Raw genomic sequence first — 27383 nt, 5'->3', positions numbered from 1 at the left:
TGTACCTAAACGAATTTGGCATCCTTTTTTTCCCACAAACAGAGCTTTCTTTTGGTGGTATTTGATCACCTGTGCGATTTTTTGATCACGCGCTATAAACAAAAAAAGAGCGTCAATTTTGCAAAAATAGCAATATTTTTCACATTTTTTTATATGAAATTCCCCAAAAAAAAATTTAAAAATCAAAATTTTTTTACTTTTTCGGCCAATTTGTTTTATGCTACCTATGTTTGATAAAAAAAAAAAAATCGCAAAAAGCGTATTTTGATTGGTTTGCGCAAAAGTTATCGCGTTTACTAACAAAGGGAAAGATTTCTGTCATTTTTGTTGTTTTTTTTTTTAACGTGTAATGGCGGCGATCTGCGATTTTTTTTGCGGTACTGCGACATTGGGGCGGACAGATCGGACCCTTGACTGACATTTTTGACACTTTTGGGGTTACCAGTGACATTTCTACAGTAATCAGTGCTATATATATGCACTGTTACTGTAAAAATACACTGGTAGTGAAGGGGTTAACTTTATTTGGGAGGGAGGGGCTGTGTGTATCCCTAGGGGCGTGCTTTCTACTGTGATTGGCTGGGGCTTGAGCTGTATGGACACTGATCAACGGATCTACATACTAGATCCGAGTGATCAGTATCCTAACAGCAAGGAGAATGACAGGTGGCTTGTTTACACAAGCTGCCTGACATTCTCCCTCTCCCCCGCCGATCGCCGAGTGACCGGCGGACATCGGGTCCGCCGGTCACACGCGCGGGGGGGGTCCGTGACCACGCGGGAGCGCGCCTCCGGGGGCGCGCGCTCGCTCCCTAGACCCTCACAAGCTAGTGACGTAGCCCTACGTCACTTTGCCTGTGAGGGGCTGACTGCCGACGTAGATCGGCGTTAGGCAGTCAGCAAGTGGTTAAAAAAAAAACATATGCTGCGGAAGATTGGCTCCATTAACCACTTACCCACCACTTGGTTTTAAAATCTGTTTGTTTGTTTTTTTGCTAGAAAACTACTTAGAACCCCAAACATATTTTTTTAGCAGAGACCCTAGAGAATAAAATGGAGATTGTTGCAATATTTCTTATCACACCCTATTTGCGCAGCGGTCTTCCAAACGCATTTTTTTTTGGAAAAAATTAATTTTTTGAATTAAAAAATAAGAAAACAGTAAAGTTAGCCCATTTTTTCCCCCATAATGTGAAAGATAACGTTACGCCGAGTAAATAGATACCCAACATGTCAAGCTTCAAAATTGCGCACGCTCACAGAATGGCGACATACTCTGGTACTTAAAAATCGCCATTGGCGACATTTAAAAAATGTCTACAGGTTACCAGCTTAGAGTTACAGAGGAGGTCTAGGGCTCAAAATATTGCTCTCGCTCCAACGATCGCGGCGATGCCTCAAATGAGTGAGTTTTTTTTTTTTTTTTACCATTTTATTTATTATTTTTACACCGTTTAACCACTTACCACCCGCCCGCCGTCATATGACGGCGGGACGGTGCGGCTATTATCCTGGGCGGCCGTCATATGACGTCCGCCCATTCAAGCAGGGCAGGCGCGCGATCGCGGGCGCGCCGCCGTGCACTGCCGGTGTCGGCGTGTCCCCGGGACACAGCCGATCACCGGCAGGGGGGAAACAGCCAATAGGCATGGCTGTTTCCCACGTGATCGGCTGTGTTCCAATGACACAGCCGATCACAATGGAGGCGCCCGGGAGATGACCGCGCATGCGCGATCGGGAGCGCGCAGCGCGGTCATGTCGGTGGCACTGTGTTCCGTAGGAACACAGCTGTCACCGGCGGTAGTAAACAGTCACTGACAGTGACTGTTTACTATGTGATCGGCTGTGAATCCATTCACAGCCGATCACAAAATGTAAACAAAGAGCAGTAACTCAGTGTTACTAGCTCTTCTCCCCTCATACAGTTTCCAGTATGAGGGGAGAAGAGCTAGAAACATTGAGTTACTGCTCTGTACCCATGTAAAAAGTAAAAATCACACTAATAAAGGTCCCCACACACAGTCCTCAGCCCCCCCCCCCCCCAATGTCCCCTGTCACCCAACAGTCACCTCATCAGTGCCCAGAAATTGACACCCATAACGTTCACATGTGAGAGTAGCGATCGCAGGCAGAATAACCGCGATTCTGCCCGCGATCCAGAAATCATTGCAAATGGCGGGACGCCTGTGCGCTGCCCGTGATTTGCAATAGCACCCCAAACGCTGTGCGATGTTGCCGCCATTTCCGCCTGCCGAATCACGGTAACATAGCGCAAACATCGCATGACGCCCAAAAAAGGTACAAGAGTTTCTTTGGGGCGTCATGCGTTGTTTGCGTGATGTTACCTCGATTCGGCAGGCGGAAATCGCTGCAACATCGCACAGCGTTTGGGGTGCTATTGCAAATCACGGGCAACGCACAGGCGTCCCGCGATTTGCAATGATTTCTGGATCACGGGCAGAATCGCAGTGATTCTGCCCGTGATCGCTACGCTCACATGTGAACATAGCCTAAAGTTCACCGGTCACCAGAGACTGCCATCAGTACCGCCGTGCACCATCGCCCGTCACCTGTCACCCATCAGTGACCATCGCCCGTCACCTGTCACCCCATCAATCACCGTCACCTGTCACCCCATCAGTCATCGTCACCTGTCACCCCATCAGTCATCGTCACCTGTCACCCTATCAATCATCGTCACTTGACACCCCATCAGTGATCATCACTTGTCACCCCATCAATCATCGTCACATGTCACCCCGTCAGTGATTGTCATCTGTCACCCCATCAATCATCGTCACTTGTCACCTCATCAATCATCATCACCATTCACCTCATCAATCATCATCACCTGTCACCCCATCAGTCATCGTCACCTGTCACCCCATCAGTCATCGTCACCTGTCACCCCATCAGTCATCGTCACCTGTCACCCCATCAGTCATCGTCACCTGTCACCCCATCAGTCATCGTCACCTGTCACCCCATCAGTCATCGTCACCTGTTTGCCATATACATGCAATCACTTACTGACCGCCTAACGACTATATGCGTCGGCCATTAAAAGCTAAATACTGGGGTTATGGCAGCAGATAGCCCCCATAACCCCGGTATTTTTTGAAACGGCGGGCGGTCGGCTTTCAGATAAGGGTGGTCCCAGTGGCGGATTCACCGCGGAATTACCCTTACGGTGCAGGGGAAGAGGTGCCCCCCCCCCCTCCTGCCGCGTCCCAGACGTTTTCCCAGCTTACCGGACCCGCCGGCAGCGGGGAAAACTATCCGGTCCCGGATCCTCAGAGACAGGAAGTCGAGTGAGGGCAAGATGGCCCTCACTCAACTCTATGGTCTTGGAGGACCGGAGCTACGTCAAAAGTCGTTGCCTAGCAACCGGTTTAAAGGGCCGCTTTTTTTTTTTGCTTTTTTTTTTTCCTCTTTCAACAATTTTTTTGTTTTTTTTGCTTTTTTAGTGTAGTTGTGAGGTGTGAGGTCTTTTTGACCCCAGATCTCACAATAAAGAGGACCTGTCATGGCTATTTCTATTACAAGGGATGTTTACATTCCTTGTAATAGGAATAAAAATGATCAAAACTTTTTTTTTTTAAACTGTGTAAAAATAAAAAAATAATAAATAAAATAAATAGGAAAAAAAAAAAAATTAAAGCGCCCTGTCCCCGTTAGCTCGCGCGCAGAAGCAAACGCATACGCAAGTCCCGCCCACATATGTAAACGGTGTTCAAACCATACATGTGAGGTATCGCCGCGATCGTTAGAGCGAGAGCAATAATTTGAGCCCAAGACCTCCTCTGTAACTCTAAGCTAGTAACCTGCAGAAATTTTTAAAATGTTGCCTATGGGGATTTTTAAGTACCAATGTTTGGCGCCATTCTGTGAGCATGCGCAATTTTGAAGCATGACATGTTGGGTATCTAATTACTCGGCGTAACATTATCTTTCACATTATGGAAAAAAATTGTGCTAAATTTACTGTTTTCTTATGTTTTAGTTCAAAAAAGTGAATTTTTTTTCAAAAAAAACGCATTTGGAAGACTGCTGCGCAAATATGGTGTGATAAAAAATATTGCAACGTTCTCCATTTTATTCTCTAGGGTCTCTGCTAAAAAAAATATATATATAATGTTTGGGGGTTCCAAGTAGTTTTCTAGCAAAAAAAAATGATTTTAGCTTGTAAACACCAAGTGTCAAAAATAATCCCAGTCTTAAAGTGGATAAATGGACAACTTTGTGTAAAGCGCTACTTGGATGTTAGGCCTATGTATGTGGCCAGGCTGTGAAAAAGTGTTACACATGTGGTATCGCCATACTCAGGAGGAATAGCAGAATGTATTTTGGGGTGCAATTTTTGCTATGTACATGCTATGTGTTAGAAATATTGCATAAATGGACAGCTTTGTGTAAAAAAAAAATGTGTTTTCATTTTCTTTCCACATTTTCCAAAAACTTGTGGAAAAAAATGACATATTCAAAAGACTCATTATGCCTCAAAAATTATACGTTGGGCTGTTTGCTTTCTAAAATGGGGTCATTTTATGGGGGTTTCCATTGTCCTGGTGCTCCAGGGCCTTCAAAAGTGCGATAGGTTGTCAGGAAATTATATGTGTAATTTGTGCTCCTAGAATGCCGGACGGGGCTACTTGAATGTTAGGCCTCTGTATGTGGCCAGGCTGTGAAAAAGTCTCACACATGTGGTATCGCCATACTCAGGAGGAGTAGTAGAATGTGTTTTGGGGTGTAGTTGCAAGTATACATGTGCTGTGTGAGAGAAATAACCTGTTAATACGGCAATTTGTAAAAAAAAATAAAAAAAAAATAAAAATCTTCATTTTGCAAAGCATTGTGGGAAAAAATTACAACTTCAAAAAACTCACCATGCCCCTTATTAAATACCTTGGAGTGTCTACTTTCCAAAAAGGGGTCATTTGGGGGGTATTTGTACTTTCCTGACTTTTTAGTGTCTCAAGAAATGAGATAGGCCTTCAGTACATCAGGTGTGATCAATTTTCAATGATTCGCACCATAGCTTGTGGACTCTATAACTTTCACAAAGACCAAATAATATACACTTACTTGGGTTATTTTTACCAAAGATAAGTAGCAGTATAAATTTTGGCCAAAATTTGTGAAGAAAAATTACTAATTTGCAAAATTTTATGACAGAAACAAAGAAAAATGCGTTTTTCACAATATTTTCAGTCTTTTTTTATTTATAGCACAAAAAATAAAAAACCCAGTATTGATCAAATACCATCAAAAGAAAGCTCTATTTGTGTGAAAAAAAGGACACAATTTTTGTATGGGTACAGTGTTGCATGACTGAGTAATTCTCAGTCAAAATGTGAGAGCGCTGAAAGCTGAAAATCGGTCTGGGCAGGAAGGGGGTGAAAGTGCACTGTAGGCAAGTGGTTAAAAAAAAAAAAAAAAAATTTGATCATTTTTATTCCTATTACAAGGAATGTAAACATTCCTTGTAATAGAAATAGGCATGACAGGACCTCTTTTTTGTGAGATCTGGGGTCAAAAAGTCCTCAGATCTCACAAGTACACTTAAAAATGGAGGGGAAAAAAAAAAGGGACCTTTAAACCGGTTGCTAGACAACGACGTTTGCCGTCGCTCTGGTCCTCCAAGACCATAGAGTCGAGTGAGGGCAAACTTGCCCTCACTCGACATTCTGTCTGAGGATCCGCGACCAGATCGTTTTCCCCGACTGCCGGCGGGTCCGGTAAGCGAGGAAAATGACCGGGACGCGGCAGGAGGGGGGGGGCACCTCTTCCGTCGCCCCGGAAGGGTGATCCCGCGGCAAATCCGCCGCTGGGACCACCCTGGTCGGAAAGCCGACCGCCCGCCGTTTAAAAAAAACTACCAGGGTTATGGCAGCTATCTGCTGCCATAACACCGGTATTTAGCTTTAAACGGCCGACGTTTATAGTCATTGGGCAAGTGGTTAAGCGAAACAACGTACTCATATGTCTTTTCATGTAATAGCCAGTGGGGGCGCGCACAATCGCTCCCCATAGACATAACGGAGGTCTTCCTATGTAAACAAGGCAGATTCCCCGTTCGGTCACAGATGAACACAGGGATCCTGTGTTCCTGCTATTCAGGAACACAGATCTCCATGTTCATTAAGTTAGTCCATCCCCCACCACAGTTAGAAAGCATCCCCTAGGGACAAACTTAACAGTTTGATCACACATGGTGATAACCCCTTTCCTGGCAGTGTCATTAGTACAGTAACAGTGCATATTTTTATCACTGATTACTGTAGTAATGTCACAGTTTCCCTCAAAAGTGTCAAAAGGTTGGTTAGGTGTCCGATTTGTCCACCACAATGTCGCAGTCCCGCTAAAAATCACTGATCGCTGCCATTACTAGTAAAATAAAAAAAAAAATACATACAAGTGCCATAAATCTATCCCCTTGTTTGTAGACGCCATAACTTTTGGGCAAACCGATCAATATAGACTTATTGGGATTTAATTTTTACTAAAAATGTGGCAGAATACATATTCTGCTACATATTTAGATAATAGAATTACTGCAAGAACTTACAGTAAAATTATTTTCTCTGAGTCCTGTGACAGACACAGCCTCCCAAGTTTCATCACTATTGGGTAATGGCGCCCTCTGCAGGAGTAGGCTAGGTAGTGAAACTCCATTAAAAAAAGCTTTAACTAGACACACCTTTAGGGGCTGTCCTTCCACACATTACCCTTTAGACACTTAGAGCTTACTAATCAGTTTCATAGCAAGCAGTACAGGAAGACAAACAACCCCAACATAGAGGGGCGGGGGCTGTGTCTGTCAAGAGGACAGAGAAAATAATTTTACAGTAAGCTCTTACAAAAATTCTATTTTCTCTTACTACCTCTGATGCAGCCTCTTCAAGTTTCATCACCATTGGGATGTCCCAAAGTAGTGCAGGTGTGAGGGGTGGGAAAAGACGCAATCAACAGAACGGTAACGTGCCAACAAGGCCAGAACAAAACATGGCCAACAGGTTAACAAAAGCTCAACCAACAGGAGCTAACCCCAGAATAACAAATTCACCCTAAGAAGAGAAAACATGTCTCTACAACAAACCGCAGCGCTCAAAACTTTGCGGCCAAAGGTTAGCATCGGAGGATGCAATCACGTCAATCTTGTAAAATTTGAAAAGTGTGCACAGACCACCTGGTCGCCGCCTTACACACCTGAGCCACAGAAGCCCGATAGCGAAAAGCCCAAGAGGCACTCACGGCTCTAGTAGAATGTGCCCTTACAGGGAAAGGAGGCACCTGACCCTTCAGTAAATAGGCTTGAACAATAGTCTGATCCATTTAGAAATGGTTGCAGCGGACACAGCCGAACCCTTCCGAGGTCCCTCAGGAAGGACAAACAGGGAATCAGACCCCCAAAAGGATTCCGTGGCCAACAGGTAAACCCTGATCGACCAAACCACATCAATTGAATGCAAGGTAAATTTCCTTGGGATGCTTGGGCTTCGTACAAAGCGAAGGCAAAAAAAGATCTTCATTGAGGTGGAAGTAACCACCTTAGTGAGAAAAACTGGTTAGGTCGCAGAACCACCTTATCCCTATGAACGACCAGATGAGGTGAATGGCAGGACAAAGCCGCCAATTCAGACACACTGTGAGCAGAGGTGATAGTCACCAGAAAAGCAACTTTCTGGGACAACACAGGCAGAGGTAAAATCCCACGGAGGCAAAAGGGGCCCCTGCGGGGGGAGCCAGATGAAGCACCGCTTGAATAAAGGTGCGAATCAGGGAATTAGTCGCAAAGGGACGCTGGAAGAAAATGGCCAAGGCCAACACCTGACCTTAAATCGTGCCAAACGCTGTTCCACACCTTTCTGCATGAAAGCTAGGACCCTCGCCACCGAAAAGGAGCGAGGATGCAACCCTTGTGACTCAAACCAGGCAATGTAGGCCTTGATGGTACGATGATAAATCTTCCTGGGAGGTAGCCTTCCGAGCCCTCAACAAGGTAGGAATAACAGCATCAGAGAAACCTCTGTCTCTTAACCGCCATGCCGTTGAAGCCAGAGACTATAAAGCAGGGTGGAAGATCGGCCCTTGAGACAGCAGATCTCCTCTTAGAGGTAGATGCCAGGTAGGCTCGAGGACCATCTTTCCCAGGTCTGCGTACCAAGACAGACGAGGCCAGTCTGGGGCCACCAGAATCATTTGTACCTGTTCCAACGCCAACCTGCGGAGGAACCTGGACAACAGTTGAATCGGGGGAAAGGCATAAATCAGCTGATACTGGTGCCAAGGCACCACCACCGTGTCCTTTTCACCTTTTTGTTGAGACGAGACCCAAACAGATCCACGTCGGGAGTCCCCCCCCACCGGGCACACAGAAGCCGAAACACCTCCGGATGCAGGGACCATTCCCCCTGATCCAAGGACTGACGACTCAGATAGTCCGCCTGCCAGTTCTCCACTCCAGGAATGTGAACAGCAGAGATAGCTGGAACGTGCACCTCGGCCCAAGACAGAATCTCGGCCACTTCCTTGGTCGCCCGGGCACTCCTAGTGCCCCCTTGGTCATTGATGTAAGCCACAGCCGTGACATTGTCGGTTTGAACCTGAACCGGGCGACCACGCAACCGAGTCGCCAAATGGAGCAGGCAAAGTTTGATCGCCCTGATCTCCAGAACATTTATCGGCAAGGAGGATTCCGCCAACGACCACATCCCCTGAGCACAAAGTGTCCAGTATTCCACCCCAGCCCGTCAGGCTGGCATCCGTGGTGATCACCGTCCACAACAGGGGCAGAAAAGACTTGCCCAGGTTCAGAGTGGGTGACAGAAGCAACCATGAAAGTTCTGTCCTTGTGAGACGGCGCAAACACACCATCCTGTCCAAGGACTGGGGATCCCTGTTCCATTTGGCAAGGATCTCTGCTTGCAGAGTCCTTGTGTGAAAATCAGGCAAACGGGATTGAATCGAAAGCTGAAACCATCAGCCCCAGGGACCTCATGCAGGTCCGCTGGGAGGAGAGATCGTTGTCCCCGAGGTAACTGATCTCGCCCTGCAAAGTCTGAAGTTTTTCCTCCGGGAGAAACCATTCCCAGATATTGCAGACGTACTGACGGAGTCAGTGCCGACTTCTGGAAGTTGATGGTCCACCCATCCTGGAGTGTCTGAACCGTGACTGTCAGATAACCCAACAGAGTGGCACACGAGCCCGCCCTCAACAAGAGATCGTCCAGATAACCGAGGACCGCAATCCCCTTCTTGCGCAGCAGAGCCAGCACCAGAGCCAAAACCTTAGTGAAGACCCTGGGAGTGGAAGCTAGACCAAAGGGTAATGCCACAAATTGAAAGTGCTCATCTGCCACTGCGAAGCGGAGATACCGCTGATGACCGTCGTAGATAGGGATATGCAGATACGCATTCTTTAAAATCGATGGAGGCCAGAAAATCCCCTTGGCTTAAAGACGCCACCACCTGCCGGATGGATGGATTCCATTCAGAACTTCTGCACCCAGACAAAGTGGCTCAGGACTTGAGGTCCAGAGTTGGACGAACCTTGCCCTCCTTCCTGGGCACTGTGAACAGGTTTGAATAAAACCTGCAAAATCTCTCCCGCTGTGGAACTGGGACAATAACGCCATGAGCAAGAAGATCTTGCACTGCCCCCTTGAGAGCCATCAGGCGGTCGGGAGACAGGCAGAGATTTGATGCTGCCTGCGGGGCAAGATCGAAATTTGATCATGTACCCTGAACCGATCAGTTTGTGAACCCATTTGTCCTGAAGTAGGGACAATCAGGGTTCCTGAGGGTAACGCAGATGTCCCCCCACCCCTGAAATGGGTGAGGGCGCCCCTTCATGCAGAAGACGACTGGGCCACAGAACCGTACTGACCGGCCTTGGGCTTACCAGACCAGGGATTCTTGTTACTGCCGGAGGCCTTGAAGGACTGCGCCCCTGAGGCACGAAAGGGCCCCGCCGCGTGCGGGGCGATTTACCCTTCACAGATTGGGGCAGGAGAGTACTCTTAGCCCCTGTAAGACCCTTGACAACCTCATCCAAGGAGTCCCCAAAAAGGCGTTCCCCCAAATAAGGGATATCAGACACGGTCTTTTTTAGAGGCATGGTCTGCCTACCAGCTCTTCAGCCACACCATGCAGCGGAGTGCAATCCCCACCGCAGACAATCTTGCGACCAGGGATCCTCGTCCAGGGCCCCGTCACATAGGTACACCATGGCCTGGGCCATTTGGTCCGTGAGCTCAATGAGAGTCGGGGGGACAGACTCAGCCCCCAGGTTGCACTTAAGCACCTTAATCCATTCCGTAACCATCTAAGAAACCAGCATGGAAGCAAATACCGGCTTGAGGAGTGAGCCCACCACCAAGTACATGTGGCGGAAAAGTGAATCGCCCGTTTTTGAACATTACCTTGTGCAGGGTTCAGGGAGGCTCGACGACCATTTGCATGATGTCCATGTACCAAGACCGGCACAGCCAGTCCGGGCCCCCAGGACCACTAACCTCGGTTCCGATACTGATTCCAAGGCACCACCAGCGCGTTCGACGCGGCTGCCAGAGAATCGCGTGCTCTTGCCACGAACCTTCCCACCTTGTTGTTTAGAGGAGGCGCGAACAGATCCACGTCCAGGGATCCCCATCGCGCACACAGCATCTGAAACACCTCCGGGTGTAGGGACCATTCCCCCTGGTCCGGAGTCTGGCGACTCAGATAGTCGGCCTGCCAGTTTTCCACACCCGGAATGTGAACTGCCGAAAGCGCCGAGACCCGCGCCTCGGCCCAAGACAGGATCTCGGCCACTTCCTTGGCCGCCTGGGCACTCCTGGTGCCCCCTTGGTGATTGATGTATGCCACAGCAGTGGTGTTGTCTGATCGCTCTCAGTTCCAAGACCTATATCGGTAGGGAGGATTCCTCCTTCAACCAAGTGCCCTGGGCAGACAGACAATTTGCCAAGAACGCCACCCCAGCCCGACAGGCTGGCGTCCGTTCCATAACAACGGCCGGAAGGATGTCCCTTCCGTCAGAGCCGGAGACTGGAGCCACCACAGAAGGTCCGCTCTGACCTGGTGACTCAAGATATCCTCCTTTCCAAGGACTGAGGATGCCTGTCCCACCTGGCTAGGATCTCCGCTTGCAGAGATCGCGTGTGGAACTGTGCAAATGGCATCGCTCGAAAGCTGACACCATCAAACCTGGGGACCGCATGCAGGCCCTGAGTGATGAGGATTCGGAAACTCTCGCACGGGCGGAGTCCAGGACCATTCCCAGGTAAGGAAGACAGACAGAAGGGGACAATGTCGACGTCTGAAAGATGATGGCCCACCCGAACTCCTGGAGCGTCTGAACCGTGGTTGACAGATTGCGCAACAGAGTTGGACTGGAACTCGACCTTAACAGGAGATCGTCCAGATAACCAAGGATTGCGATTCCCTGCGCCCGCAACAGGGCCAGAACAGGAGCCAAAAACTATGGTACACACCCTTGGAGCCGAAGCGAGACCGAAAGGTAATGCCACGAACTGATAGTGCTCCTCCGCGATTGCGAATCAGAGGTACTTCTGATGACCCTCGAATATAGGGATGTGTAGATACGCTTTAGGTTGATTGAAGCCAGGAAATCTCCCAGGCTCAGAGAGACCACCACCAAATCGGAGGGATTCCATACGGAATTTTTGAACCCGCAGAAAGCGGTGTAGAAACTTTAGGTCCAGAATCGGACGCACCTTGCACTCCTTTCTGGGCACCGTGAACGGATTCGAATAAAACCCCCGAAACCTGTCCCGATGTGGCACCGGGACTATCACCCCCTGGGCGAGGAGATCCTGAACCGCCCGTTGGAGATCTTGGAAACTATCTGGGGCAAATTAAGATTTGGGGGAAAGAATCTGTCCGTTGGGCGTGATCGAAATTCGGTCCTGTACCCCGACCGAATGAGTTCCTGAACCCATCTGTCCTGAATTCTGGTCAGCCAAGGTTCTGGAAAACAGCACAGACGTCCCCCCCCCCCCACCCCTGAAACGGGTGAGGGCGCCCCATCGGGTTGAGGCGGATGGGGCTGCCATGCCAGAGTGGGCGGTGTTAGACTTGCCCGCCCAAGGCTTCTTCTGGCCACCAGAGACTTCGAAGGATTTGCCTGGTCTTGTGCCTTGGTTAGGTCTAAAGGAAGAGCCCCGCTTACCGCGGAAAAAACTGACCTTTGGACACATGGGGCAGCAGAGTGCTTTTACTCCCAGTGACCCCCTTAACCAACTTGTCCAGGGAGTCCCCAAAAAAGGCGATTCCCTGCATAAGGGATGTCAGACACCGTATTCCAGGAAGTCTGGTCGGCCGACCAGCGCTACAGCCACACAAGGCGACGGATTATCACTGCGACAGCAGATAAACGTGAGACTAAAGGGGCCTCATCCAAGGCCACATCACGCAGGCATAAAAACACCCTGAATACTATGGTCCACCATCTCTAAAGTAGCAGGAGGGGCGGAACCAGCCACAAGCGTGCGTCGGAGCACCTTAGTCCACTCCACCACAGCCTGTACAGCCCGTAGTTGAGACATCCTAGCGAAGTGGCCACTTTGCGGGCTTTGTCCCTGAGCACAGGGACAGGTCGTTTGCGCGGCCAGGGCGCACGCATAGCCTGCTAAACGCTCAATGGCGGGCTGGGATTCCATAAGGCTCTAGTACAACCAGTCCGATTCCCAGCTCCGCAAACGCTGTAGTCTTCCGAAGTCTGACTAACTAAGCGCAGGAACAAATAAAAAGCTATCAGTGTAAAGAAAAAACACTGAGCAGAAAATAAAAAAATCAAGAAAACAGAGAAAAGGCTGAGACTGTAGCCGCAGCTAAGGGAAGCCTGCCTACTCCTTAACTAGGCAAAAGACAAACTGAATTGGGAATGAGGCTAGCAGGGGGTATTGGACCAGAGGAACAGCCCCCTGTAGGTGTATCTATGCAAAGTTTTGTGAATGTTTCTAACAAAACCTTCTGCCTAGCTTACTCCTGTGGATAAGACCAATATCCATAAGTGAAGACTGTATGAGTGGGCGGCGACTGTCAGAGGACGTAAGAGAAAAAAAGGTTCCCTTTAAGACGTTTAAAACAGAGCTAGGACAATAGGTCGCAGCAGGGAGCTGTTTGGACAGTCCTAAGACCAGGCAGCTAAAACTGAAGATGCAACAGTGAGGCCAGGGGGTAATAACCCAGGGAACCCGCCCCCCTGGACTGGTCAAAGCCTTTGGCTCTTAACTGGTCACTCCTAGTGGGAGGGGCTTATTATCCATCCGTCTAGGACAGTGGTTCTTAACCTTGTTGGAGGTACTGAATCCCACCAGTTTCATATGCGCATTCACCGAACCCTTCTTAATTGGAAAAAAAATATGATTTTTTCGAATTCAAAACATAGGTATATATTTAGGACGGTATATATTTATACATAGGTGCACAAAATGAACAAAACCATTGCATTAACACTGACCGCTGACCATTTGCATTAACACTGACCGCTGACCATTTGCATTAATACTGAGCGCTGACCATTTGCATTAATACTGAGCGCTGACCATTTGCATTAATACTGAGCACTGACCATTTGCATTAATACTGAGCACTGACCATTTGCATTACCAACCAACTAACCAAAAAAAAAAAAGAAAAAGTCTCTCCTAACTTAAAAAAAAAAAAAAAAAAAAAAGCCATACCAATACTGCACACTACACAGTGGGGGGGGGGGGGGGGGGGGGGCTTTTAGTAAAACACTTCTCTGCAGAGAACACCACACCACCACATATACCTACCTTAGTCCTCCTGATTCTGGTCTGGCTGCTGCGCTGGCCTAGTAGTGCGTGGCCTGCTCTGGCCTGGGTCTGGTGCCAGACTGGTGTCAGACTCACTCAGTGAGTCACTTGAGTGAGCCACCACTCACTAAGCCTCCTCCTAGGCCTAGGAGTTGGACCTCTCTCCCCTCTAGTCTCAGAGTCCCCGCTCTCACTCTGCTCAGTCTGTCCTTGTCCTCGCCGTCAGTGCACTGACTCACAGTGTGTCAGTGTCACAGGACATGTGAATCACTCCGCCAGGTCCGGTCTCTGTACTGTGGGGATGTTGTGTGTTTCCATGATGACGGCGCGGAGTGGGAGCGGAAGGACACTCCCGAAATTGGAGAAATAGTCCCTGACAGCGAAGTGGTACTAGCGGAGGGTGTGCGTGTCATCACGAATCATATGAGTCCTCCGCCGAACCCCAGAGACTGACTCACCGAACCCCTGGGGTTCGATCGAACCCAGGTTAAGAACCACTGGTCTAGGATTTAAAGCAGCAGCTACTTCCGTCGGTGGACGAAAGACAAAAGAAAAAATAACAGAAAATTTTGGGGGAAAAAAAAAGTTTATTTTCTGGGAGTAAATTTTGAAAATAAATAATTTTACTCCTTCACTGATGTGTGCTGATGAGGCAGCACTGATAGGCTGCACTGATGGTCACTGATGAGGTGGCACTGATGAAGTGGCACCAATGAGGAGGTACTAATATGCCGCACTGATGGGCACTGATAGGTGGCACTTGAGGACATTGATGGGAGGACCATCAGTGCCCACAATCAGTGCCCATAGTGCTGCCAGTCAGTGATCATCGGTGCCTAGATGAGGGAGATTCACTCCAGAAATAAAGAGATTATTCTCCCGCTCTACAAGACTCTGGTCCAGCCACATCTGGAGTAAGCTGTCCAGTTCTGGGCCCCGGTCCTCAGGAAGGATGTGCTGGAACTGGAAAGAGTCCAGAGAAGGGCAACAAAAATAATTAGGGGAATGGAGGACATCAGCTATGAGGAAAGACTACAAGCACTGAACTTATTCTCTCTGGAGAAGAGACGATTGAGGGGGAATATGATATCATGTACAAATACTGTACTGGCGACCCTAGCATAAGGAACAAACTATTCAGAGAAAGGAGATACAATAAGACACGTGGCCACTCACTAAAACTAGAGGAAAAGCGGTTTAAAGTGCGTAAGGGGTTCTTCACTGTAAGAGCGGTAAGGATGTGGAATTCTCTTCCACAAGCAGTCGTATCAGCAGGGAGCATTGATAGTTTCAAAAAACTATTAGATGGGCACCTAAAAGACCACAACATACAGGGGTATACAATGTACGGTTAACAGCAAACACACACACACACACACACATCATAGGTTGAACTGGATGGACGGATGTCTTTTTTCAACCTCACTAACTATGTAACTAAGCACAAATTTGCAACTCTGACATGTGTTAGTAAAACCATACATATCACATTTGTTTTACCCTTAGGTCAGAAGGGGTTAAGATCAAGCAATTACTATCTAGTTCGGTTTGTCTGATGAGTTGCTAATTGAGAGGATTATAGGAACCTGCAGGTGATTGCGCAAAGACTTTGCGGTTGGATTGCATAGTGTATGGTCTACTATAGAGGGGGGGGTCCTATCTGTGGTATATACTGTATATGCCGCACTGTTTTCTAATATGTATTAATACGTGTAGATTCTCCTAAATTGGGTGCACGTTGCTTGTACTAGAAAACTTACACGCTGTACACTTTTTCTCCTTTCCCAATCATGGTAATTTAGATTATTTTAGATTAGCGGCTATATGACCCAAGGACCGTACACAGGGGGCGGAATAGGCCCCTTCAATAGAAACCGGCTGACATTCGGCACGTATGTATGGCAGCAGGTCCAACAGAAGGGGCATGACCGAAAAAGGTCTACTGATCAGCACCCGATCTGCACTCACAGCCAATGGCTGTCAGCGCTGACCAGTCTGTTCTGGCAGAGCCGCCCCCTGTCAGAACAGTACAGCTCAGTAGGGGAGATCGCTGTACTAACATTGGATAATTACTACAGCAGCTCCTCCTGATTTATTACATTTTTTTTTCTTCGTTTAGTCCGCTGGGTTGAACGAAAAAAAAAAAAAAAAAAAATAGAATACTAGTGTATACCAGGCTTTAGTGGTGCTCATTGTACTTATATACATGCATGTATTTTTATTTGTTGGAAGTAACAGTGGAGTGAATTCATATGCTGTCTTATGCTTGATGAGCTAGGAACAAATATCCAAGTATGTCCTATTGAAGAATTCTATGTATTAGTATAATTCCATTCAACCTCAAACAAAAGCATCCCATTTAAAGTTCCATCTTTAACCACTTGCGTTTTTACTGCGGCAGGATGGCTCGACTACGCGAATCGACGTCGGTCGCGCGCATAATACACAGCCAACCGCTGTTATCTCAGAAATGATCACAGAGCACCTGTGATCCTTCTATATAGGATCACAGGTCTCTATTGTCATTTCACAAGCCCCTTTCTTCACAGTTAACACTCCCCTAGGCTCACATTTAACCCTTTGATCACCCACTAGGTTAACACCTTCCCTGTTAAAAATCACAGATCGACGCCATTACTAGTAAAATATATATATATATATATATATATATATATATATATATATATATATATATATATATATATATATATATATATATATATATATATATATATATATATATATATATATATATATATATAGCTTGCAAGACGCGACAACTTTTGGGCAGAACGCGCTTATTGCTATTTCTTTTACCAAAAATATGTAGCAGAATACAAATTGGTCTAAGAGGATGAAAAATTTTGATTTATCCATTTTTTTGGGGTTAATGTTATATAGCAGAATGTAAAATTTATTTATTTTCAGAGCTGTCGCTTTATTTATAGCGCAAAAAATAAAAATCGAACAGGTCACCAAATACAGTACCACCAAAAGAAAGCTCTATTTGTGGGGGAAAAAAGGACATCAATTTTATTTCAGTACAGCGTTGCACGGATGTGCAATTCTTCGTAAAGTAACGCAGTGCCGAATCGCAAAAAATGGCCTGGTCATTAAGGGGGCAAATCCTTCCGGTCCAGAACTGGTTAATGTTCAAGTTAACAAAAAGATTTACAAAAATTTTAAAACCATATAACAGCCACTACTGACTTAAGTGGGGTACACACTAGTAGAAAATCTGCCGAAAATTCCAGGCCGAGGTAAAATCGTACGATTTTCAATGTCAATCCTACTCAGTTTCTTACAGAGGACAGAAACAATCCCATGCAAAGACCACTACAATAGATAGGGGGAACTCATTCTGTGATGATTGTACAGCAAGTATAACCATACATTATAGCTACACAACACAAATGGTCTTGGGGAGTACCACCACGCATGTATATGCAAATAAATGTCAACCATATAGAAGTCAATAGTGGTTTTACATTTTTGTAAAACTATTTTAGTTTCTTTATTAACTTGAACATTAAAGATGGAATTTTATTTAAAATATGGCACTTCATTTGGTTGCCTTTGAAATCCCTTAGAGGTTGAATGGAGTTCTATTATTTGTAATTAGGGATGGTGGCAAACTTTTTCTAGAACCGAGAAAATAAAAACTAGATAATTGTATGGGTTTGCCTATATTTTGTTAAACCATATATGTTGTGTGTTATTCTTACTCTAAATATTTAAAATTGTTAAAACTAACTGTCCTCACGTGAATTACTAGCCAGAACCAAGCCCATGCCTTTTTGATACAACCAGATGTATACTGCGATTATCTCCAGCTGTGCACCTGCACAGTGGATTACACTAGTAATATGAACAAGATATTCCACCAGAAGAAAATATATGCAATTATCTCATTAAGGGCCCTTTCACACTTGGAGTCCGTCAGACGGACTAAGTTTTTCTGAAAAGGGGGAACGATCCGCCGATCCCCGCTGAGCAGGATAACAGATGTGTCTCCGCACTATGTGCGGAGACAGAGCTGTCAGGTCCCTATGCATCTCTATGGGGGAATCAAATGGCAACAGACCGTCTGTCCGTTCTCATCCGATCCCATCCGTATATAGGGTTTCCATCCGTCCAGATTTGACGGATCGGATGTCAGCGGACATGTCTCTGCTGACACCAGTTCCCTCATAGAGATGCATTGGTTGACCGTTCAGATCTGCCAAAAAAGCTGACAGGCGGATCTGAACGGTCCGCCTGTGTGAAAGGGGCCTAACAGAACAAGGTCAGACTTGGCATTATAGGTTTCCTGATACACAAAATGTATTGTATAAAAATGAACACATTCTGGCATATAAAGAGGTCATAACACAATACAGGTACATACCCTGCACGCAATCTCTCCTCTGTTGGCAATTAAAATTTTGTCGAATGTCTGAAAGAAAGAATCATAATTTTAAGCAAAAAAAAAAAAAAACACACACATTGCAAGTGGTAAATCAAGCAGTAAAAAAAAAAAAAAAAAAAAAAAACAAGAGAGAAAAAAAACAACAAATATATCAAAGTATACCTCTTATATGGACACTGTAGAATTAAAAGTTCAACAAAAATACAAAAGTATATTTTTAAATATGGATTTGTGGTCACTCAAAAATAATGGGATTTTTGACTTGCCATAAAATCCAGTTCTCGGATGTTCATTGATGGACACAGTTCCTGGTATTCATAAGCATTGGTTATACTGCCCCCTACAGCAGCAGGAGACTAGGCAGAAAAACTGGATTTTTGTAAGAACCTACCGTAAAATATTTTTCTCTGAAGTTTGACAGACGCAGCTCCATCTTCTTTAGACCAATGGTTATGCTCCTGCTACCAGGAATAAGTAATTTTAAATATTGCTCATGTTGTGTATGTCTCCACGGTGCCACATCCCGAAAAGTACAAAACCAAAAAAGGAAAGGGGTTCCCCTAGGGGTGGGACTTTTTAGGCACCAAGGTAAAAGACAATCAATTATATAAAATCAATTCTTTATTTTATTTGATCATACAAAAAGATATAAAAACATAAGGCAAGCTATAGAATACTTCACAGCTAACAGTCGGATTAAAGACCACACGACCCCTGGGTTTGAACCCGACGCGTTTCGGTGTCTCTTGGAACTCCTTCCTCAGGGGTACCCTTGGAGGGTGGTCTGTGGGTGATCAATGTAAAACAAATTAGTTTCAATATTTAGCATATAAGTCTATTCATACATTAAGCAGAGTGTTTTAACAATGACTTACATAATCCACTGTGGTGGTAGGTATAAATGGCCTGCCTGGACGGTTTAAAAACAAATGGTCAGCATATCACTGTTGTCCATAGAGAGTGCCGTTTTTGAGATGAAAAAAGGTTTCTGCCAGAATCCTAGGTATTCAGAGTTTATGTGCCAACCAGTCTCAGTTGGAGGCTGGGTAGGAGTAGCTGGAACCCCAAGAAACAGCACATCTGCTGAATAGAGATCGCATGATTATTGCAAAGGCTAATTTAAAGAATAGGCATGTATAGTACGCCGGCAGAAAAAAGGGGGGGGGGGGGGAAGGAATAGACAAATAACCTCCAGCCTTGTCTGCTTTCAATAGGGCATATCAAAACGTAAAAATAAATATGAAATTGTATGGAACAAAATCAAAATAAATATAAGCAGTATATGTGTATATAGTGCCAAGTAGTAAAACACTAGCCATGGGAAGATTCCAATTAGTTATAAGGAGGCTGGAGGGTTCCATTAAGCGTAGTATACATAGCCAATTTCAGAGAAGCTGATAAAGATGAATCAGCAGTATCTAAGTAGACCTAGTAAAATAGAATTTCTTTTTTACCTTTTGATAAAGCAAAAAAACGTTCACAGAGGGAGGGAGTCCCTCACAAGACCTGTGTGTCCGGCAAAAAGAGCAAGCAGCTCTGATGGCAGGTACACAGGGCTTAAATAGCGTGATAATCAGCTGAAACATATTTCAGCTCGATTACACGCATCCAGCTGAGCGCCGTCAAGGTTCCCTGGAACCTTTTTTTAAAGCCTTTCGTAACTGCCCTACCCTCTTTCGTGCGGGATACAATACATTTCCTGCAGAAAACTCAGGATACAATTGTTCCTGCCAATTGCCTATTAGTTACTATAGACGTCGAGGCGTTATATAGTTCTATCCCGCACGATCGGGGGTTGGCGGCAGTCAGACGCGTGTTAACGCGGGGATCCACTTTTGATGCATATGGGGAGTTCATCCTGTCCATCCTCCAGTTCATTTTGTTCCATAACGTTTTTACCTTCAATGGTTCCCACTACCTCCAGGTGCAAGGCGTAGCGATGGGCACTTGTTGTGCCCCATCCTACGCCAATTTGTACCTGGGGGAGTGGGAACATGCTCTCCTTGACGATGATGAGACTTCGATGTATACGGACCACATCATTATGTGGGTCCGATACATCGATGATATTTTTATGTTATGGCATGGACCACGGGACCTTCTGGACAAATGGATGGACAGGATGAACAAAAGTGACTTTGGTTTAAATTTCACGATGAACTGTGACCTACAAAAAATAACCTTTCTTGACGTAGAGATCCACAAAGGCGAAGATGGTGGTCTCCACAGTGGGCTCTTCCGGAAGCCCACTGCTGGAAACACCATACTCCATGCTTCAAGTTTCCATCCTCAAAGTCTGGTTAGGTCAATCCCATACAGCCAATATCTCAGGGCCAGGAGGAATTGTACCTAACTGGTGCAATTCCAAAAGGCTGCTGACGATCTACAACAGAGATTGCTTAAGAGAGGGTATAAAAAATCTACCCTAAAAAAAGCCTATAAAAAGGCCTTAACCAGTGATAGAGCAGCAATACTGGCACCAAAAACCTCTAAACCTGCTGAAAACACCCTTAGAATCATAACAAAATATTCGGAACAACATCCCGAAATTAAAAAGATCGTCACGAGATATTGGCATATGCTTTCTCTTGACCCTATTTTGGGCAAACATGTTACAACATATCCTCAATTCACCTACAAGAAGGTCCCCGCTTTAAGGGACCAACTTGTACAAAGTGAATTTGTGGCTCAAAAAGGGAAAGACCATTGTAAGGTGAAAGGAACTTTTATGTGCGGTACATGCAGATATTGCAGATACATGCACACGAGCAAGGACCCAATTTTACCCAACGGCTAGATCTTTAGGCCGCAACATTTTGCCAACTGCCGCACCCACGGAGTGGTTTATCTGCTCCTCTGTGGGTGCGGATGTTTTTATGTTGGGAAAACCAAACTCGAGTTCACTAAACGCGCATGCAGACATTTAAAAAGCATACAAACACGTGACCCAGAGCTTCCATTGGGACGCCATGCCGCTTTGATCCATCCCGACAAATTTCCCAAAATCAAATTTTTGATATTGGATAGAATCCATCCAGACCCCAGAGGAGGGGACTGGAACAAGACCCTCCTCCAAATGGAGTTACGATGGATCTACCGATTAAAGGCCACCGAGCCACCAGGACTGAATGATTTCATCTCATTCAGACCGTTCCTAGAGGGTTTCGCATCTAGGAGGTATGGAAAGATAAACCATGCCCCTGATTTGAACATAAAAAGATTTTTGTAATACTATGGTGACCTGTTTGAATGTGCTTTGCTGACATGCCAATGATTAATGAGTAACTAGACCAATTGAACCCTATATATCCCATGATATTCTTTCCATATTTTTTTCTTTTTTTTTTTCTTGTTTATACATTAGTGATCATCATCACTATAATTATGCGTTTTCCGCTCTTTTCGCTCTTCATTTTCTCTATCACTATGTTTTTCTTATTATCTTATTAATCATTTGTTATTGTTGTTATACTATGTTATTACTTTAAAGAATGTTTTCGTAATCTCCTGCATGTAAATGTTTAGTTTATATATATGTGCTTTGTAAATACTCTGCTCCTATACCCCAGCGCTATTGTACACAAATGTTGCAGTATATTCATGAATTGTCCAATCAGGAGCTAAGTCCGTTTTTTATGTACTAATAAAATATGTATCCAATTATAAGGTTTATAAACTCCAAGGCAGTTTGTTTATATATAAACTGTTTCCCTTTTTTTCAATAATGTAATTAGTTTTTTCCCACTAGGATTCAGAGTTTAAATGTCTGAGACAATTACTGTCTCTAGATGTGCGTTAGGAATAGCCCGGCACGGCAAGGCGGTCGCCACCTAGTGGCGCCCGCACATTAGACGTTCATCAGTCCATCCCTACCTCCTTGTGAGGTCAGCGATGCACGCCTAACACACTGATCTGCGGTCCACGCAGATGGGTAGTGTTCCGTGTCGGTGGAACGCATCGGCCGCTCACGCTTCCGCCGGATATCCGGCAGGGGGCGGGTCCGGCCCCTACGTTCCAGGGAACCTTGACGGCGCTCAGCTGGATGCGTGTAATCGAGCTGTAAAATTGGTTCAGCTGATTATCACGCTATTTAAGCCCTGTGTACCTGCCATCAGAGCTGCTTGCTCTTTTTGCCGGACACACAGGTCTTGTGAGGGACTCCCTCCCTCTGTGAACGTTTTTTTGCTCTATCAAAGGTAAGAAAGAAATTCTATTTTACTAGGTCTACTTAGATACTGCTGATTCATCTTTATCAGCTTCTCTGAAATTGGCTATGTATACTACGCTTAAATGGAACCCTCCAGCCTCCTTATAACTAATTGGAATCTTCCCATGGCTAGTGTTTTACTACTTGGCACTATATACACATATACTGCTTATATTTATTTTGATTTTACAATTTCATATTTATTTTTACGTTTTGATATGCCCTATTGAAAGCAGACAAGGCTGGAGGTTATTTGTCTATTCCTCTCCCCCCCCCCCCCCATTTTTCTGCCGGCGTACTATACATGCCTATTCTTTAAATTAGCCTTTGCAATAATCATGCGATCTCTATTCAGCAGATCTGCTGTTTCTTGGGGTTCCAGCTACTCCTACCCAGCCTCCAACTGAGACTGGTTGGCACATAAACTCTGAATACCTAGGATTCTGGCAGAAACCTTTTTTCATCTCAAAAACGGCACTCTCTATGGACAACAGTGATATGCTGACCATTTGTTTTTAAACCGTCCAGGCAGGCCATTTATACCTACCACCACAGTGGATTATGTAAGTCATTGTTAAAACACTCTGCTTAATGTATGAATAGACTTATATGCTAAATATTGAAACTAATTTGTTTTACATTGATCACCCACAGACCACCCTCCAAGGGTACCCCTGAGGAAGGAGTTCCAAGAGACTCCGAAACGCGTCGGGTTCAAACCCTGGGGTCGTGTGGTCTTTAATCCGACTGTTAGCTGTGAAGTATTCTATAGCTTGCCTTATGTTTTTATATCTTTTTGTATGATCAAATAAAATAAAGAATTGATTTTATATAATTGATTGTCTTTTACCTTGGTGCCTAAAAAGTCCCACCCCTAGGGGAACCCCTTTCCTTTTTTGGGTCTGCTACCAGGAATAGGCACTAGGCAGGAAAAAAAAAGTTTAACCACCCTATGGGGCTGTCCCTGCAGGCATAACCCTACACACTCTGCTATCAGCAATCAGTTTAGTTGCAAGCAGTGTATAGAAGACAAAAAAAAAAAACCCATTCACTCAGAGGTAGAGGGACGGGCGCCGAGTCTGTCAATGAACTTCAGAGAAAAAGATTTTACGGTAAGGTCTTCCAAAAATCCAGTTTTCTCTATCGTTCGACAGACGCAGCTCCATCTTCTTTAGACCAATGGGATGTTCCAAAGCATTAAAATCATGAGGGGTGGGAAGACAACGTAAGACTATGTAATTTCCCAAAGGCTAAACCTAGCCAACCAGGCAACATGGAGCCCAACAAGGAACAACTGGAGCTCACCTTTAAAAAACATACACCCTCAAAAGAGAAACAAAAAAGATTCTCTTTAAACAGCAGCCTGCAAAACCTTGCGGCCAAAGGAAGCATCTGAAGATGCCAACACATCTTTGTAGAATTTCTTGAACGTATGCACAGACGACCAAGTTGCCGCCTTGCAAACTTGCAGAATTTACGCCTGATGGCGAAAAGCCCAAGAAGCACTCAGCGCTCTAGTAGAATGTGCCATCACTGGGAAAGGAGGAATCTGACCCTTCAGTGAATAAGCCTGAACCAACGTCCGTCTGATCCATTTGGGTATGGTCGCAGTAGACGCAGCCAATTTTTAGGAGGTCCTTCGATAAGGACAAAAAGAGTATCTGACTTTCTAAAAGACTCAGTGGCCTCCAGGTAAACCCTGATCGCCCGAACCACATCCATAGAATGCAAGGCAATTTCATTGGAATGTTTGGGCTTAGGACAGAATGAAGGCAGCACAATGTCTTCATTCAGTTGAAAGTCCGAAACCACCTTAGGAAGAAACGACTGATTAGGTCAAAGTACCAATTTATCTCTGTATACCACCAGATAAGGCGAGCGGCACGACAATGCCGCCAATTCAGATACTATGCTGGCAGAAGTGATAGCCACCAAAAAGACAACATTCTGGGACAACGAAAGCAAAGAATTCTTTCGAATGTTCTCAAAAGGAGGCTTTTGAAGAACAGACATACCAGATTGAGGTCCCACAGCGGTAACGGGGACCATCTCGGAGGAGCCATATGGCGCACTCCCTGTATGAAGGTACGAATCAAGGCAGGCGTAGCTAACGGGCGTTGGAAATATATAGCCAAAGCCGACACTTGGCCTTTGATAGTGCCCAAAGCCAACCACTGCTCAACTCCTTTCTGCAGAAAGGCCAAAAACCCTAGCGAGGGTGCACCTTCAACGATTCACACCATGAAATGTACGATTTGCACGTAAAATGATAAATCTTCCTGGGAGTTGACTTCCTAGTCTTAAATAGCGTAGGAATCACAGAGTCAGAAAGACCTCTATCCCTCAACCCCTGGCTTTCAACAGCCATGCCATTAAAGCCAGCGACTGTAAAGCAGGATGGAAGATCGGGCCTTGAGACAGCAAATCTTCCCTGAGAGGAAGTCTCCAAGGGGCATCGGTGACCAACCTTACCAGGTCTGCGTACCAAGACCGGTGAGGCCAGTCTGGAGCCACCAGAATGACCGGAATGCCTTCCACCTCTATCCTGCGTAGAAGCCTCGGCAGGGGTTTCAACGGCGGGAAGGCATAAATCAGTTAGTACCGAATCCAAGGAGCCACCAGTCCGTCTGTGGCGTCGGCCAGAAGATCCCGAGACCTGGCTCCAAACCTCTGAACCTTCTGGTTGAGGCAAGACGCAAACCGATCGACCTCGGGTGTGCCCCACTGAACACACAAGAGATGAAACACCTCCGGGTGCAGGGACCACTCCCCTTGATCCAACACCTGAGGACTCAGGTAATCCGCCTGCCAGTTCTCCACACCTGGAATGTGTACAGCAGAGAGCGCTGGAACAAACCTTTCTGCCAAGGCCAGAATCCCGGCCACTTCCTTGGCAGCCAAGACACTCTTTGTGCCCCCCTGGTGATTGACGCAAGCCTCAGCCGTGGCATTGTCTGACTGAATCTGAACAGGACAATCGCTTTATTGCCCTGAGCTCCAAAACATTTAATCGGTAGTTTCGACTCTTCCACTGTTTAAAGTACCCTGGGCACAAAGCTTTCCCTGCACCCCGCCCCAGCCTAACAGTCTGGCGGCCGTGGCTACCACCGTCCAACACAACAGGAGAAAGGATTTGCTCCGGCATAGTGCTGGAGACTGGACCACAACAGAGCAGACTTTGTGTTGTGGCTCAACCGAATAAGAGAGTCCAAGGACTTCGGATCCTTGATCCATTTTACAAGAATCTCCCTTTGCAAAGGTCTGGTATGGAAATGAGCAAACGGAGCTGCCTCGAAGGTTGATACCATCAGACCCAAGGCCTGCAAGCAAGACCGCAGTGAAGCCAACAGCAACCGAATCGCCCCCTGCAATTTTTGCAGCTTGTCCGGGGGGGGGGGGGGACCCTTGCAAAAGCCCAGATAATCCAGTCTCAAGAAGGTATCAGGGCAGATTTCTTGAAATTGATGTTCCAACCGAACTCCTGCAGGGTTTTGACAGAGATCATCAGGTCGCCTATCAAGGTTGAATGGGAGTCCACTCTCAACATTAGATCATATAGGTACCCCAGTACCACAATTCCCCGTTGGCGCAGGAATGCCAACACAGGTGCTTGACTTTGGTAAACACCCTGGGAGCGGAGGCGAGACCAAAGGTTAATGCCACAAATTGATAATGCTCCACTGCTACTGCAAAACAAAGAAACCGCTGGTGACCAGCGTAAATAGGGATGTGTAGATATGCGTCCTTGATAGCTATGAAGGCTAAGAAGTCTTCCTGGTGCAGCAACGCCACTACCGTGCGGATGAAATCCATCCGAAACTTATTTACCCGCACAAAGTGGTTCAGGGCCTTGAGATCCAGGATTGGACGCACCTTGCCCCATTTCCTGGGCACGGTGAAGAGGTTTGAATAAAACCCTTGAAAACGTTCCTGAGAAGGGACCCGGAACAACCACTCCTTGTGACAGCTAATCGTGCACCGCCCCCCGCAAGTCCCTTAACCGGTCTGGAGATAGGTGAAGATTGGACGGGAAGAACCTGTCCAATGGGCGAGATCGGAATTCGATCTTGTACCCTGAAAGGATCAATTTGTAAACCCATTTCTCCTGAATCAAGGAAGTCCAGGGTTCTGGAAAGAAACAAAGACATCCCCCCACCCCAGAAGCGGGTGAGGGCGTCCCTTCATGCAGATGAGGACTTGTCTGCAAATCCGGACTGGCCGATCTTAGGTTTGCCCGACCATGGCTTCTTGAAACCCCAAGACAACCTGAACGGTTTACCTTTTTCTAGCGACCGGAGCTACGAAAAAGACATGAGCAGTAAAAGGAAATCCCCCGCCTAGGACGTGGCGCCTTACCCTTAGAGGATTGGGGAAGAAGAGTACTCTTACTCCTTTGTGATACCTTTGATCAACTCATCCAGAGAGGACCCAAACAACCTCTCTCCAGTAAAGGGAAGATCAGTCAAGGCCTTTTTAGAGGCCTGGTCAGCAGACCAGCTTTTTAGCCACACTATGCACCTAATAGCAATCCCCAATGCCGACGCCCTGGCCACCAAGGGAGCTGAATCAAGGGACGTATCACACATGAACACCAGGGCTTGAGCCAACTGGTCCATTAGTTCCACCACTGCAGATGGGAGCTGTTCAGCTTCCAAGTTACTTTTAAGTAACTTCACCCATTCAGAAGCCGTCTGCGCCACCAAAATGTTTACAAAGGTAATCTTTAAAATGGAAGCCGCTATCACAGGTAGATGGCGAGACAAAGATATCCACGGGGTCCACAAAAGTTGGGGACTCTACCACCAGTACCAGAGTCGCTTTATTTACCCTGGACCACAGGTGATCCACCTTCGGCGGTACAGTCCACCTAGTGGACACTGCATCCGCCAAGGGGTAACGACGTGCAAAACGCATAGGCACCACCAGCATGTGCTTAATGCGCCGCCATTGTTCATCCACAAAA

At 46.2% G+C, this 27383-nt stretch overlaps 1 protein-coding gene across 1 annotated transcript in view; it reads right to left on the bottom strand.

The window, feature by feature from the left end:
• PCCA (propionyl-CoA carboxylase subunit alpha) overlaps positions 1-27383 on the bottom strand; it is a 1213132-nt gene that overhangs the window by 1081335 nt on the left and 104414 nt on the right. The window contains exon 3 of the mRNA XM_082247734.1: positions 18193-18240. Within this exon, the coding sequence (XP_082103860.1) occupies positions 18193-18240 (48 nt within the window). The remainder of the gene's footprint in view (positions 1-18192; positions 18241-27383) is intronic.

This window comes from Pelophylax lessonae, assembly GCF_965119305.1.
Source record: "Pelophylax lessonae genome assembly, chromosome: 2".
In the NCBI taxonomy this organism is placed as follows: domain Eukaryota; kingdom Metazoa; phylum Chordata; class Amphibia; order Anura; family Ranidae; genus Pelophylax; species Pelophylax lessonae.
Note: the sequence above shows the minus strand (reverse complement) of the source record. Positions and strands in the feature narration are given on the sequence as shown.